We start from the raw sequence: 17,308 nt of genomic DNA, 5'->3' as shown, positions 1-17,308 counted from the left end.
TGCTTTGTGGTGGTTCCTGAAATTCAGACACGCAGCTATTTGGCAGGCAAGGACGTCTGAAGCTTCTTCGCAAAGTCCAACCCTCCGACCGAAACGCGTTTAGCCTGTCTTACTGAACGAAGCGCGTTTAGCATTTACCACGTATCACATATAACGTATTTACTGTGCCGGGCAGACAAAATGTCTGCTTATAAGAGGATAGATGGATTTAGCTTACATGATCGGATTTTGAAGGGGGCGAGATGTCTCAACTACACACCTGTCAACGAACCTTTTCCCGCGAGATGCTGCCGTTGCCGGGGACAACCCGGGCCGCGCTCTGATTGGTCGACTCGACATCCGCCTAGAGAGTGCGCATGCCATCTGTAGCGGACACTGAGCTGAGCCTCGGGGTTTCCCCCGCGAGATCCGGCGAGAAAACACAGTCGCAGCAGCGGCACTACGAGCGCACACATAGTAGCATAGAGGCACCGCTAAGCTAGCAGCATCAAGAGCTAGCGGTCCAACCTACGGGAACACAACACAGGGGCTCGCACCGCAGAACGCCAGGCCAACCATGCTGCCGCTCATCCGCAAGTACTCGCCTCTGTTCGGCGGCTCTCTGGTGGACCTGTCGCAGGTGGAGGAGGAGAGGAAGGCTCCTGTGGAGCCGAGCGGACTGCGTAGGGTCAAGACCGAGAGGGGAAAGCCGAAGGAGGGCCGTCCCCGCAAGAAGGAGCCTCTCCGGGCCACTAAGTCGCACCCCATCGGCAAGCCCGTGCCGCAAACCCACTTCGTGCCGCCCGCGGTCTACCTACAGGACTACGAGGAGAGGTGCGAGCTTTCTTACTATCTATTATAACATCACCCTTATCGAGGAATTTATCTGCGCCGAGGTACTAGAACTAAAAGACCGAAACACCCATCAAGCTTGTTTGACCTCAGTATTGCTAACCTAGCAGGGCACTTAACGCGGTATCATAAAAAAGATCAATTCTTAAGGAAGAAACCCATCGACTGTTTGCTTTTGAATGTTTTCTCGGTAAATAGAGCGCAGCGACCAGCAACACCAGCGAGGATGGGTTAGGTGTTTTTTGTAAGAGGCCTATGCTGAGTATTGCTGGTAATCGTAGAAATGCTGTACTTGCTACTCTAATATCTTCTTAACTTAAACAATGGTCGGTTTCATGCTGCTGAACAACATATGCTGCATGTAATGTTATGGCGGTGAGATACTAAATTGTACAATACCACTGCCGGTCCTTACTATGACAGGGGGCCAGCTGTTATGATACAACGTTTCTAGAATGACGTTACCTACGAAATGCCTAGCACGTTGTTCCGTCAACGCTGTTCCATTCAGATTAAACTGCGCGGCAACATGACAGACCCTGTTTGGTGTATTGTTTTGTGGTTTACCCTTCGCACCGTTTCATGTATTCATTTGTGTTTGCCGCCAGCAATGTTTGGTTCACTTTCTTCATTAACCTCCCTCTAATCTTCAATAGTTCATCGTGTGTAAAGCCATTGATGTAATGGAATAGGTCCGTAACCACAGAGCTATCGACCACCCGGTAATGATGCATTTGTGGCTTCAAGCTTAGAAATACTTCACCCAATGTTTGGACCGACCACAAATGGCCTTGTGGGTTCTTCAGTTTCTATGGAAAATATTTGTACAGCTGATAGATTAAAAACAAGTAGATCTGTTCCTGGGAAGGTATTATGGCTTAAATTTACCAAGAATTTCTAGGTCGTCTCAGCGAATCCAAATTGCTGTTTCTTCGATGAGTGCACTCCGTAAGCTCTGTACATTTTTCAGCCTTGCCATTTAATTCCGGCCGGCTGACGTGAAATATTGGAGCGGGTAGGCGAGCGATCCGACCCCGAATATCGACCGACCCGTGCGGGGACGTGTACGGCTGCAGCGCTGGTCTATGTGGTTTCAAAGCCTGCTGCACGGGGGTGAATTATCTGCAGATTTCTCTGGTGTCCAGTTTGCCTTTGAAGATGATTCGAAGATCCGTCATCCTTGATCCTCTAAGTGGTGTCTTGACAATTGAGAACGATCAATATTATGTGTAGAACGAAGGACTCCCGTACTGTATGTATAAACAGAGGGCGTTAGGACTTCCCACACCAAATCTAATTTGTATCGACTGTTTGCCCTCCGTGTTATGACTACATGTTAAAGGTAAACTCTCATTGTAGCTTTGTTTGCCATTTCTGGTGTAAATTGGTCTTTTCGTGGTCGTAAATAGGTTATTCACTTCACTAACACGCCTACATGTACCTTAAGTGGTTATTCTAGAGCTATCACATTGAAAAATATATTCACAACAAGGTATAGATGTTTATTCTTGTTACCTATCATGTTCCAAATTGTGATCAGATAAATATGCCCTGGCCTCACCACGACCTTTCAAAATGGCATAGTGTGTACATTACCTGTCAGTTTGATCTACCATTTCGCCATTTATTGATTTGTTTTATGAGTCAGCAATAGATACCCAGTAAACGAGTCTAGAAATATAATCAATAACTGCTTTGCCGTTTCTAAGGTAGTACAGGGACACTGTTTAAGGTAACCCACCAGGGCGAATATTGAGGCACATTATACATCCAAGCTCCAAGCATATACGATACTGAACGGTCAGTTTTAAGATTATATAATTCGAGTTGAGTTGCAAGTAAGAGGCTCCATGTACATACAATACCTGGATGGTCAACTCCTAGATTATATGATCCGAGTAGAGTTTCAGGTAAGAGGCTCCCCATGCACATACGATAGTGTGGGTTGTCAACTGCAAGATTATTCCATACGAATAGAGTTTCAGGTAAAATGGTTTCCCTCTCCCCCTCCCATGCATATACGATTCTCTTGATGGTCAACTGCGAGATTATATGATCCGGGTGGAGTTTCAGGTAAGTGGCTCCCCATGCACATACGATAGTGTGGATTGTCAACTGCAAGATTATACTATACAAATAGAGTTTCAGGTGAGATGGTACTCCATATGCACATACTCTGCATGGTAAACTTCCAGGTCATTTGATACGAATAGAATTTCAGGTGAGAGGGTCCCCGCATGAACATGCAATAGTGTGGTCTGTGTGAATGGTCAACTGCGAGATTATACTATTTGAATAGAGTTTCAGGTAAGAGGTTTCCCGCATATACAATGTAAATACGAAAGTCTGGATGGTACCTCCTTTGCCCGCCAGGTAGCCAGGCGGCCGCGTCACAAAATCATCCCGACACTAATTAATAATGATGCATTGAGCGGAACGCAGGAACTAATTCTATCAATCATGACCACTTTACCGGCCCGCAGTAATCTCATTCTCCCCACAGTTGTCGCTAATGGAAAGTAAAGCACAGGTGATTAGCCGGGCCCTGCTCGCTGTACGTCTTCTACCGACAGTTTTACGCATTCATCATACTTTACTTTTACAAACTTGCGTTAGTTTCAACGCTTAACTTTGTCTAGGTATTATCCAAATGACGACTGGAACCCTAGTGTACGGGCATGTATTTGATTTGGTTTGATCTCAGGCGGAGTTGGAAGCTATATGACCTCGGCATTAGGTTTAGATGGCTGTCATTTCTTTGGTAATTGTGTAACGTGGCAGGTTTATTTCTCTTTAGATTCTATAGAAAGTCACGCAGTACATATGAACTAAGTCCCCCGACATAGCTTGGAGAGACCCTGGTCATGACACAGCGGCTAGGGAATCGAGTCAGTCTTGGCTTGTGAAATAATAGCAGATCAAATAGGCAGCTCACCGACGTCAGTTCCTTTATTTGGTTTCCTCAAGTGATTTTATTAAACCTTTGATACCTGAAATCGGTTTCTGTGGTATAGACATAGAGCAAAACACGACCCCAGCAGTCTGAAAATAACTTAACAACACTACCTACTTTCTTGTTTTAGATAAAATGAGTGAACAGTAGAGGTCAGTATCACAATACACAGGCAAACAAATCGGTTAATTTGTATTTTGATATGTAACGAAAGACATTCGAAAATTCTGATTACAAAAATAATCGTGACCAGGTGATAATAATAGTTTCTGTGTCCGTTCCCCTCTCTTCATATCCCACGTCTATACCCCCCTCACGTGTAGTGTAAACTTAAGCGCTGAAAACTATTGACATGTTGAACCCCTATATCAACAAAACCACGTTGACAAGGTGGTGATTTTCAATCAAGGTGTTTGGCAAATATATACACAGTCGTACGCAGCAAATACGTCGATGGGGCACACCAAGCTGTGTTTTAACTATACATGGACAACCAAACCCGCACATAGCGGCCACGCAAGATAATAATGATTGGATCAATTGAAAAACAAGAAGAATGTTGTCACAATGATTAAGTGATTTCTATACAAACCAATGTGATCACCAGTACAGGGTTGCTAACACGTCTCTGTAAGGGATACTCCAAGTGTCCCAGAAAGCTGTGGTGTTTGGCCGGGCTGTGGCTGTCATCAGATGCTGTGGCTTCCCTGGAGGCGGTGATGAAAATGAGATCATTCATGATCATGATTGCCACCAGTCCTATATGAACTGTGTTACCTGAACTCTCTACGCTAGACAACGTCACGTCACAACGGGCAACCTTATCTCTCGTCATTTCATCTAGTCGCCGTCGGTCAACCCTTTAACAGCCAACACTCTCCAACAATCTGAAACGTAATTTATCACTGAGCACATCTTCAGCCTATGGCCTAGGAACGCCCCTGCTCTAAGAGCATAGTTATGGGGATCTAGATCTTCTTATACAACTGACCGTAAAACAGGAGCGCTGACTCGTGCAAACGGGAGGATCGTAATGATGCAGAAACGTGAGATCCACTGGGCGATCGGCACGTTTTACGAGTGTCTGTTTATCGGGCGTCCTACAAGGATGACAGATAAACTCAGAACAACTAGACGTTTTTATTGGGTTGTGACTCAGAAGGCTTCTTTTTATGACGATGTCATTAGAGTAATAGGAGATAGATCAGGGGCCTCCCTCGTTAAACGTTACTGTATCTCCTGTGTTACTTTCTAGTTCAATAAATCCCAGTAACGGTGTATGAACAGTTGATGGCTGTTTGCTGACGGTGGCAGTCTGAAGGGCCAGGCCGATGTGAGCACACTGATAACAGTGGCTTAACAAGTGTGTCTTGTGAAGTTTCTTGTGTTACTTTCCTAAGCTTGTTTTGTGTAGTGGCATAAATTCTACGTTTCCATTGCTGATAGAATTCATGTATCTGTACGTTGTTTTAACAGTAGATTGCTGTGTATATGTATATTTAGGGTGTTCGCTTGCAAAGCTTGTTCATTAATTGCACCATCCAATATACATGTTTGTGGCAAAGTTATTTAGACAAATAAATAACAATGTTAATGCGTTGACAGATGCTCCCATAAGATTATATATAATGATCAAATGTGTGCATCATGAATGCTAAGTTCTACAAATTAGCAGAATTGCAATGTATTTTCAGTAATTCATGAAATATTCCCTAAATTTCAATTTACAGATTAACACCAATACCTTCAGTCTCATTTATGCCCACGATGTAATACAATAAACATAGTTAGTAATACACTTTCGTCATATACAAGCCACTGGGAACTTGCTTCAACATGCTGAACACGTACATAGTATTGGGTTGCAGCGAAATTGGGCCATCTTCAATTTCATCTAACTCCACCGCCCACCGTTTCTACCCTCCTGTATAGAGTCATTATAGCCGCCGTGCTGTGGGCAGTCGATCAGCAGCGGGATGAAACAAGTGGGTTTTCGCGTTTTACGTCAGCAGTGAAATCCAGCCGCCAAAACAGCGTCTCCGAGTCCTGCGGGACCCGGCTGAGCTTTCGTCTGGTACGGGATAACGATGTCAACAACGTGGAGACATCGTTCATACCGCCCGAGAGTGGATAAAAAAAGGTCTTCTGGGACTTCTGATTTGTAGGGTTCTGCTTAGGTCTAGAGGAAATGTATGTTTTAGATTTCAGTACTAAAAATGTAGGGTAGGGCTAGGGGTTTGGTTATAATTGAAAGTTTATTGCAAATTCTTGCCCGAGGGCTAATTGCAGTTACAAACAACATAAGAAATAAAAATACATTGGTATAATTAGGGTAAAGGTTTGTCTTTGTTTTTAGATTTCGGCTGACGTAATCCAACAAATACAGTATAATAATTTAAAATTGAATGCATCAGGACCAGAGCTGTCTCATGCTCAAGGACCTTTTTTGCATTCTTATGGCGAAGGGTCAAATGTTTCACTCGATTTACTCATACTAAATGCATAGCATACAATAGCTTCTGCATAAATGCGTAAAATAACGTTGTAGAGGTTTTGACATTCAGATGTCAGATCGAAAATTCGATGGAATTGCCAGTGGTCGACCCCTTCAAATATCCAGGGTCGGAAGGTTTTCTGTGTTACATGTAGGGAAACTGAAACACATTTCCTTCTAGGTCGTATCATCGATGTTAAAGACACATGGTCTTATTAAAGGGCTACATGTTGATGTTGCGCCATGTCTGGAGCTGAGGGATGTGTTTGTCGTTGAGCTGATCTTTCCATATGAACCACTTATTTCCATATGAGCCACTTCAAGTCAAGTCAAGTCAACGCCCTTCTTTATTGTCGATAACTTATTCCAGTCGCATCACGTACTCCTGCTAGACTGCCGTAATTACTTCTTGTTGATGTATGTTCCTTAAGTTAAGTATAATCATTCCGACAAACAACGTACTCCGTCAACGGATTATCTGCCGCGTTCATAGGTTATTAATCTAAAATCTAGAGAGATTTAAAATCTGAGAATCCTCAATCATTACGGTCAATAATCATCGTTGTCTTCGAAGATTCAGTCACATTTAGGTCGGAAGTAATTCTAGTTCAACGTCTACATTTTGTGACCAACTGCATGCATGGCGTTTTCGACCATATTTTCAAATTCTAGGCTTGTGCTGTGCCTTAAAATGTCAGCGAAGGTTAGCCACTTAAGTAGTTCTGACGCCGTCGTGCCGCATTTCAAATTCAGGACACGGTAAACGATTCCGACGCGTCCCCGGATAAAAGACACATCGCGGCCTGATACAACACCACTTTGCAATTGTCTCCACGGCCCATACCTCAGACGGTGCTGGGTGCAGTTGTTTAACCCGCCTGTCGTTTCTCATCATTCTTCACGTCCCACATGCCTGCCTGCCCGCCCCTGTACGACCCACTCGCCTCAAACCACCTCAACCAGGAGAATAACGCTGCGGTCTGGACAGATGATGAATCCTTGGGCAGGTCCTGCCATTATTGCTTTGGTTAGAGGGGACTGTGATTATAGATTAGATCAGCTTCAAGACTTTTCTTCAGAAACCGAATACGGATTTATACATTAATTTTCGGCATAACAGAGGTCAAAGGGTTCTCATTAATTTTCGGCATCAGTATTGTCCATGAATGTTTCTAATGTGGAAACTTCAACTTATAGCATAGTTGGCATAAGGTACTTTTAGGAAGACAATAATAAGAGCATTACTAGGTTTATAATTAACAATATCATAGACTTGTGGTTAGTGACATTTACCGTATAATATAATATAATAGATCATATATTATGTATCGCAACCGCAGGATGGTTGACTTGATCAAGAATAATATTATGAACTAAGCAAGCAGCCTAAAGAACACCCGGGCACAAACTGGTGTACCCCTCGCAAAATAAAACAAGATTATCAGTTCTTCAACTTTCAATCCAAACAAGTTAATTCTTTATATAACCTATGACCAAGTAAACTTTCATTCTCGTCGTTCACTCAATCATCCACGCGGAACCCTGAAAGCTATTAGTACTGCAAATACAGCTATCAACGTGGGTAAACACACACATCACGACAACAGTTAACACACACATCACGACATCATAGCTGAGGCCCTGTCCAGTTTTCACACGACGCGAACGCTTATTCTTAAACTGCATAATCAGTCGGGAAATGTTCGTATTTTCATGACATGATATAGCACAATTTATGCACTTTTAAGAGTGTGTGCCTTCGGCATAATGTAAAACATCTTGTTCTTATCACCTGTAGTATATTCCCTGCACTAATGGTGGTCGTAAAGACAAGTTACTGTGAACAGAGTGTTGGATTAGTAGGTGTAAAACAACGACGTTCGTAAGCACCTTGCCATGCGCGATTAACACGGTTTATTGTAACAAATTGTAGCTGTAAAAGCTTGTAGGGGCGTAAAATTCGGCGAAGAGAAAGTAAGCCGGCGTTAAAGCGTCATCATGAGTAAATCTCCCACAATAAGCCGCGTGTCAGGGATGGATGTTTCTCGGCACTGTTTAATCTTCAGATGCTATCAAATCAACGAGAGGAATTTGGTCGCATCGCCCTAAAGCAATGTATTGTACGTGACGGCGTACCGAGAATTACTTGATGAGATGCCAAATGCTTTCGAAGATATTACAGTCCCTGTAACTGTAACATAGCCTGAATTTTACTTACATACAACGCTGTTGCCATGAGGAAGGTAGCAGAAGAATCTGGTTGTGGTACTCCAGTATCATCCGATTAACCAACCAGGTGAAACTTTACAACTGTATTCGGAGCTAGGTTTCATGATTTAATCAAAAATTTTATGATACGCTCGATCGGATATGGCATCGAGCAGATAGCGATATGTTTTGAGAAGTTTCTTATTGCCAGGAATTTATTTGCAGCCATCCCTATCAGTCATGCGAATGTTTTGAAATTAGTCTACATTCAATTCTTGACAATCAATACAACGTAAATCGTATGCTTTATTGAATATGTAACATTAGAAGAATGTTGGCGTTCTACCCCCAAGAGTCTTGTTATTTTACCTGTACGTTTGCTTTCATTTATCAGTTTCTGGTACAGCGCGGTACCGGTGAGCCCACGTGTTGTCAGCAAACAGATTCCTGCTATTGTTACATAACTTCGCGTTGCAGAAAATGTCAATCAAAGCTCGTGAGGCGTGCAATTTTCCCGCTGCTTGACGCACGTTTGATGAATTACTCTTCTCATGAGGATTCTATAGCTTAGTTTAGAGTAAACAAAGTTCGAAACAATCGCAAGCCGACCATGGTTACGCTGATTTAATCAAAAGGTCGTCGATATTACAGACTGTGCATGTTATGGAGAGCAAACCATTTCAACTACCCGTCACCAGTGGGGAGACTGTTTGGACTTAATTCGGATTATTGCGACTCCTTGCCCGGTTTTGTATCCACAACCGTGCCTATCTAGTTCTCTGCGCCTGAATGGGTTGGGGTTAGGATCTGGTGTGATTCTGGATAGTCTCCTCGTATCCAAGAATGTAGATTTGCCCAGAAACAGTTCGGGATATGCGTGGTGTTGACTTTCCAGGACCGTTCCCGAAAGTACAAAAAACAACACCAGTGGCTACTGGCAAGTAACATGACATATTGAGTGACGACAATGACAATGTGGACCATATGCTGCTAATCGAATGACAAATGCTAATGATCTTAAACAAAAAAGTATTACTGAGTTTGACTTCTAGTTTGGAAGACAACCACATCAACCGGGTATCTTGTACACGTATGGCATGCTCCGGGCAATTTGAAACACGCCAGGCACCTTGTTTGATGAACACTTTAGAAAATGCAATACCGCCGGGTGCATTTGATTTGTTTGGCAATGACTGCACGGGCCAGGGTAAGCTAAGGTACATATGACTGGGGGAAGTTCCGCGTATGTTATGATTACAACTATCAATATCAGAAGCCATGCGAAGAAGCTAGTGATGTTGTTGTAGTTTTTTTCTCGAGTATCTTGTGTGCGCGCCCGTGTGTTTATATGTTTGTGTATGCACACACCCAAATTTGTGTGTGTGTTCGCGTGTGTGTGTGTGTGTTCGTGTGTGTGTGTGTGACTGTGTGTGTGTGTGTGTGACTGTGTGTGTGTGTGTGACTGCGTGTGTGTGTGTGACTGTGTGTGTGTTGATATGTTTGTGTATGCACACGCAAGTGTGTGTTGTGTGTGTGTGTGTGTGTGCGTGTGTTGTGTGTGTGTGTTTATATGTTTGTGTATGCGCACGCAAGTGTGTGTGTGTTTGTGTGTGTGTGCGCGCGCGTGTGTGTTTGTGTTCATATGTTTGTGTATGCACACGCAAGTGTGTGTGTGTGTGTGCGTGTGTGTGTTCTTTTTACTAAGAAGTAGGTCATTGACCTACTTTTGCATGTACGGTCCGTATCAGCAACGCAGGCTTCATATCAGCATATCTAAAAACGGCTGATTTGATCCAAATTAATTTCCGCTGTGTCTTGTCCATTCGCCGTATCATCCTCATGTATCATCTCAGACGAAATGACTAATTTCCGCATCGCTATCTTATCTCGGCTTTGTGGGTGGGCCTGAAAGATTAGCCTGAGGTGAAACCAAAAGATTTAGGACGCCTTTTGTACATGTGGTTCCTGGTTCCTTGACCCTTTTCTGTCCATCAGCTTTCAGATGGTCATTATTTTTTTGCTTATATTTTGCCTCTTGAGGGCACTGACTTTCTTGCTTTTTTTTAATATTAAAATTTCAGGACGAGTAAGTAATAGTAGGCATCCTTCCAGATGGTAGGATGGTAGCACCTATCTTCGCAAGTCCTGGCCACAGTTCGGATGTGTAAGTGATGCACCACAAAACGTGCAAACAAGCTTAAGTTCTGTCTAACGTGGGTCCATTTTCGAAGAAAGCAAACTGTAATCATGTCAAAGTCATCTTAAGAATAATCTGGAAATTTTGGTGGTGCCACCATTTTGTCCATAGATAAGTATTAGTTCTGCTCCTACTGTTTAAACTGGATTGGTTCGAAGTTTCGCCAGAGGCTTGTGATGAAGTTTGATTTAGCTTTGATATCAAAGATACTTGTGGAAATCGGTCAGAAATTGTAAACCAGGATCAAATCAGCTATCGGAAATTGGGAGCCTGCGAGTGACGACAATCGACGCCTCTTCAACCCAACATAGCGGAAATTAAGGAAATCTTCTGTTTTCGCCTCATATATTCTAGATATCGTTGTAATATAAACGCCGTTTTCGTCAAGGAGTACCTTGCCCTGTCGTTTGCTTTCATCCTGAAGGTCTTTTCCTTCATTTCCAACGCTATCGGAGATGGCAGACGTAAAACCCTTACCCATGCTCCCTTCCAGTCCCACAGATTTAAGTACCTATCAGGCATTAAGGATGTCTGGCGACATGCACATTTTGTAGGTTTTGCAAATAATTGGGATTTGCAGAAACACATATTGATGCACATACGGGCTAAGGCAGTACTTCACTTCCATTACAAACATGTAGAGTGACGTAAGGAAGCCGTACAAATGATCCTTCCAACAAGATCGATCGTCTACTCAAGTAACACCAAACGCCAGTGGGTCAGATATCACTTGCACTACCGGCTCTCATCTCACAAGTCCCATTTCTCATCTCCCTCACCTTGTGAAGCTTTCATACTCTCTCTCTGTCACTCTCTTTACATACGCGGATCTTGTATGCATTGAGTTTCCCCTTTCAAAACTTGCCTTTTCAAGTGCTTAGCCCTACGGGTATCCCGGTCGGTATCGGTTTGCTAGTATTGATGTTAAATCCTTCGCCTTCGGGATGTTGATCCGATGCGGCATCCAATTATGAATATGCCATTAAAAAGTCCCCGCCGGCCGGAAATGTCTTTGAAACGGGAACATGCTTTGAAGAGGAGCAGCGTGATAGAAGGAGCGCTTCTTGAGGGAGCATCTAGTGAAGATTTAGCGAGAGGTTCGTCTTGATGTACAGATGTTCACCGGCGGCTCTCAGTATTGAAGTTAAAGTTCTTCACGTCTAGAAGCGACGGTCTTCTTTGACTCTTTGATTCGGTCAGCTCTTTGAAAAGATGAATCCATAAATCTCGTTTGATCTTCTATGTGTACATCAACTAATAGAAAATGTTGCCATCAATTCTACGCTCCAAGATGCGCTGCAGGGATAATACTGAATTGATGAGTTTTCGACACGTTTTATCCTACGATAGCAACACTCCATCAATAACACGAAGCTGAGAAGGCTTACAGAGTGTAATTTTACACCGCGTTGGACAGAGCGGATTTGTGCGGAATTGAATGATGTCCACATTTCACTGAGCAGCGCGGATAGAGAGTTCTTACCGGATTCCCCTTGCTTGATAATAGACTCCTGAAAGTTGAGCTTTTGGTTTGCATCATTGCCAGCTACAATATAGGTACAAAGCCATTGGAGACGCAGACAATTTGATTAGCATTTCTCAGAATTCCTGAATCGAAACCTCTTCCTTAGCCTGTCGCCACAACAAATGGCGGTTCAGTATCATGGTAGACTGCGCTCACTTGGCTGCATTTCTGGTTCAGCTGCATACTTAGTATCTTTGAAAACAGCCTTCCATGTATATTTATTACTGTCATTCGCTGTAATTATTGATACCGCTTGAATTGACTGCACGAAATTGAAAAGACAGTGTACAGGTCACTAACTCCGTACGAAGTTGTTTTTTTTTTGTCTTCCTTCTAGTGTGGGTAATGTAGACCGTCTACTGGCGTCCCTGAACTTCACATCGGCTCCATATTATCAGCTAATGTCACATAGTCAATATGGCCTGCCGAACACTTAACCGACCCCTATTCCAAGCATGGTTAGGAGTAGATCGGGGTGTCGTTAGCAGACAATTCGACTCAAATTTAACTCAAATTTGAGTTGATTCGTATCGTAAGGTAGGCGTGGTCTAAATCTGCTCAGGCTTCTCCTTAACTTCAAGCAACTTTGGTCAACTGGTGTTCGGGGGAAGGTTCTGAATGTTTGGCTGCGGCAGGGGCTTTATGTAGGTCCTCCCATTGCCGATGTGTAATCTGCCATTATTTCTTTTATGCTTAATATGCTTGGTAACAGTCAATGCAGCAAATAAAAATCCACATACACCTACATTTATCTATATACATCCAATGCATGGGGTGGTGAAGGTAGACATCAGAGTCAATTGAACAGTCCCAATTGTACCTCCACTAACCTGAATTTTTTTAAATAAATATCTTTATTCACAAAATCACAAAAACAATGTACTGTATCAAGTGCGATATGATGTAAACTTAAAATGCGAATTTACAACAATACCTAGTTATGCAATTTACGACTATAGATGTACAGCAATTGGTGGTCATAAGACATACAGTAGATTTAACCTGAATATGCAGATGGGATTTTGAGCCCTGTTAAGTGTTGGTCTTTTCATAGGTTCAGATGCGATGTTGGCATGGAAACAAGAACGAATTATGGTGTGGGTAACAAGGCTGGGATGTAATCCTCTTATAGACCATGTTCTTAACCTTTATGTAACCTTGAAATAGAAATTCACCTATTGGCTTAGTTCAGGGTTGCATATAAGATTACAAAATTATTACAGAGAATTTGAGAGGCCATTATATGTCTACAGTGGAATGTTGCAAAAAAATTTTAATTTTATCTTTAGATAAATCTTTAGATTTAGAAGTCTATTGCGAGGTACAAAGGACCAAGAATCTATACATTAGAGTATTGAGAAAAATACACATTACAATGTACAGATACGGGGTGCAATTTAGGGGGTACATATGTTTGTGTATAGCGTATATCTATAGCTAGGCACACCAAATAGGGAATGATATCATATCCACCCCCTTGCCAAGGCCTCTTACTGGAGGCGAGAGAGTCAATACTGTCAGGTTTATTCATGCAGCCCTTTAGGCTGGTATTGACTTTATGTTTCTGGTAGCGCCGACAGGGGAAACTGATTATAAATATTGACTTTCCCCTGATGGATGTGAATGTTTGAGTGCGCAATAAGTCGCTATGTTTACAGACGCTTTGCGGGAGTGGCGGAGGTCAGGCTGAGCTGTGGGAAAACCGGCTCTGGTGAATCCTGTCAATATTTGTGTAGGTTTGTCAGCTCCAAGTGAACACACACCTGCGCGTGGCCAGCACACATTGGCACCCTGATATGGGTAATTTACAAAGGCTCCGAGGCATGTAAACGCACTTAATTTCTTTCTATATCAAAGGCTTCCTGTTTAACGTTAGGCTATGTATAGGGAGTAATGACCTCTACACTTTATTCTCTTCACAATAGCTTTGGACCATTTGAGTGTACTTGGTAAAGGTTTGTAACAGTTGACATGTTTGTCAGGTAATTTCTAGAATTCCCTAGATTGCACATAGGTGGTAATGTCAACAGTTAGTTCTATGATACTCCATTAGAGCTGCTTTGAACTTGACGCACCGGCAAACATCCGCCACAAACCATTTGTGTGTGTTATTAAATTGAATGCTACGAATGCTTCACACAGTAAAAGAATTGGCGAACGCTCCTTATCCATTATCTAATTTTGATGCTTGGTCGAGAAAGTGTTTCCAGAAAGTGTTCATTCCTAGAAACGATTATATTATTACTCGCAAATGTAACAATATGCACTTTATTGCAGGTTGAACTGTAAGCTGAGAAGGTATACAATGTTTCCCAGTCTTCTAACGCAAGCAGAATCTAAGCTCACTATCATAACTTGCACCTGACACACAGACGGATGGTGCAAACATGAGACGCATGTTAAACGATTCGCTAATCTTGATACGAGCCGGTAGAAAGATACGAACCATACGTATTGCCTGATTTCCAACGATAACTGTTGTCCCTAAGGCAGGGATCTGTCCTGACTAATAAAACTCAGGAAGAGTCGCTCATGTTGTAAGAATCACGTATTTTCCTCTATGTACTTAAAGGTCTTTCTCTAAACCTGAGACCGTTGAGAAACCGATGAGCGACCAAAAACCAGAGGTCAAGAAAAAGAGACTTCTGAAAGATCACTGAATAAGATATCCTTATAAGACGTTGGGACCATTGAATGATTACTGAAAGACTGTCAAGCGATCCTTCAAAACTGTTGGAAGCTGAACGTTTTCTAAACAATCTCGCCAATGCCGAATCCACAATCTACAAGTGTGGGTTTTATAACGTAACGTTTCCTGTCAAAGTTTATACAGATTAACGGTATACAATATCACAGGAAATTAGCTGTGTAAAGGACTCATTACGTGTGCAGACCCTATCGGTGTAATAACAGGAAGTACGGCGGCAGGTACAATCTGTACCGTTATACCGATCAGTCAACATCACGGCGTGTGCGTGCACTTGCCTCGGGTCATATGAGGCGTAATGAAACAACATTACGAGAGGTTGGAGATGCTGTGTTCGTGGAGTTTGGGTTAAGTAGTTGAGATCCCAATTTAGCCCTATCAAGGATCCCATATAATGCCATTGGTCTTATAAGAAGCTGTTCTTCCTGTGGACTATGGGCATGCATAGCCACGTTATAAGAGTATACTGAGACTAGTCGTCATAATGCTTTCCAATTGCCACATGTCCCATCCACCAACCATCTCTGCAAGGTCTTGGTCTTCTACCCCACCTCCCTGAAAATACACATACACACATAATACGACCTTTCAGCATTCAGAAGCAATCAAACATGGCAATTCATTAATAGTAAAAAACCAAGAGGCCCACCCTCTCTCTTCAAAACTACAACTACAGTCAGATAACTACCATGCACCAAAGCTCATCTTGTGAAGTGAAGATGTAGTTTCCTGCTGCCGGTGATGAAGTTGTGTGTAAGAGTACTTGTCACCCGAACAGCCGTGTAGAGTGCTGCATCCATGGGGCTTAATATATAATCATGCAACACGAAGTTCTTGTCAATAACAGCTCTGGTAGCTGATACTGTCATCCTTGTAGCTTACACTTCGACCTTCACATTAAGTATATTGATTAACTGAGGCATATCTATATCGAGTCCAATAAGACTTGAAGTGCATATTGGAGCTAGCCGTGACTCCTGTTCTTCAGTACATACACACGATAGAGTTGTATTTACAATGCCTTATTTTCTTACCCTTTTCTTACACTTTTGTTACAATTATTCAGCAGGACAGGCCTTTATGATATTGTTCTTGTTACATTGACTCTTTATGACTTAAAGTGGGTTGTTTTTCTCTCTTTAATAAGCTTGTTACGATCAAAATGGATGCTCTGTCACATGTCGTAAAGGTTGCCGCTTCATGTACTTTATTGCTGCTCGTCTCGCTATTAGCTGCTTCCTTTTATTCTTCTCACGACCGTCGTGAGTTATAGTCATGCTCATCACGGTTCTATCTGGGCGGTTATCTCATTGCGCAACGTTAGTTAGCTGTTACAGTAGTAGAGTAAGAAATATGACTGTCTTCGGGCTACTGTCAAACTGCCAGCTTCTATTTAATGGAAGGGCGCTTACCGTTCGTTTAAACTGTTCGTTAAGGCATTATTTTAATTCCAGAACCGTCCGAACCACCGCTGGTTTTATTCATCGTATACATAATAGACTGCGATGAAAGCTACTTCAAAGCGGTATGTATATATCAAACGCGTCTACATTGCCTTGTTAAAACTTTACCGAGTCTACAAAAGACTCCTCGTGTAGTTCTTTTGTAGATGATTTCAATTTTAAAACCTCGACGTTACAATTTTTTCCAGACATGAAAAGCCTTATTGCCCACAGTGCAAGAGTAGTTAAGACTGCTTCCATTATAGGGCTATGGGTAAAAGAATAAAAAAAAAACTATACGCGGGTGTCGTTTTCCAACTCGTTGGTTGAGTATTACTTTTGACATCAACTTCTACTCATGTGAAGTAAGAGTGCATAATGTTTAGGACTCTTCTCTCGCTTTTGTCAACCACAATTGACTGTTGAGTATGTTTTGAGATGTGCTCAACTGCTACTGAGTTGTGTGTTTATTCAAAACACGTGTTTCGTTTCCGCGAAAAGCTTCTTGAAACGGTTGCTAAAAGTTTTAAGCGCACTTTACTTCCTGTATACCAACACGCATGATCGATCTTATCCGTCCATAGTTTTCCGGATGGTCGGTTGTAATGGCCCTTGCATTGCCGTTAACGGCCATTACGCCGTGCTAATGGCAAATTTTTACATGTACCTAACTCTTACCCAACACATGTCTATCTGAAAATCTAAATTGGTCAACCGGCAAACCGTTCAGCGCAACTCACCTACGACTGCCAGTTAGTTACCAATAGAGAGAGCTATCTCATACGACTGTAGAGGCAGAACACAGTGGATGGTGATGATGATCTCATACACAGGCCCAAATCGTGTGGCCTAATCCCTTTAACCAAAGCTACACTTGACGTGTCCTTCAACTAGATCCCTCCAACAGCTCCTCTGCAGAAGGAAGTAGAGAAGATACTTATCTTTAAATAT

At 42.5% G+C, this 17,308-nt stretch overlaps 1 protein-coding gene across 1 annotated transcript in view; it reads left to right on the top strand.

The window, feature by feature from the left end:
- The first annotated feature begins 457 nt into the window (after positions 1-457).
- The window catches only part of LOC109484500 (GTPase-activating Rap/Ran-GAP domain-like protein 3), a 55,707-nt gene continuing 38,856 nt past the window's right edge, over positions 458-17,308 (top strand). The window contains exon 1 of the mRNA XM_019787786.1: positions 458-813. Within this exon, the coding sequence (XP_019643345.1) occupies positions 557-813 (257 nt within the window). The 5' untranslated portion in view covers positions 458-556. The remainder of the gene's footprint in view (positions 814-17,308) is intronic.

The sequence above is a fragment of the Branchiostoma belcheri genome, unplaced genomic scaffold (genome assembly GCF_001625305.1).
Source record: "Branchiostoma belcheri isolate BF01 breed outbred unplaced genomic scaffold, Haploidv18h27 scaffold7, whole genome shotgun sequence".
Taxonomy (NCBI): Eukaryota; Metazoa; Chordata; class Leptocardii; order Amphioxiformes; family Branchiostomatidae; genus Branchiostoma; species Branchiostoma belcheri.
The sequence above is the reverse complement of the archived record's forward strand: the minus strand, read 5'-3'. Positions and strand labels throughout refer to the sequence as shown.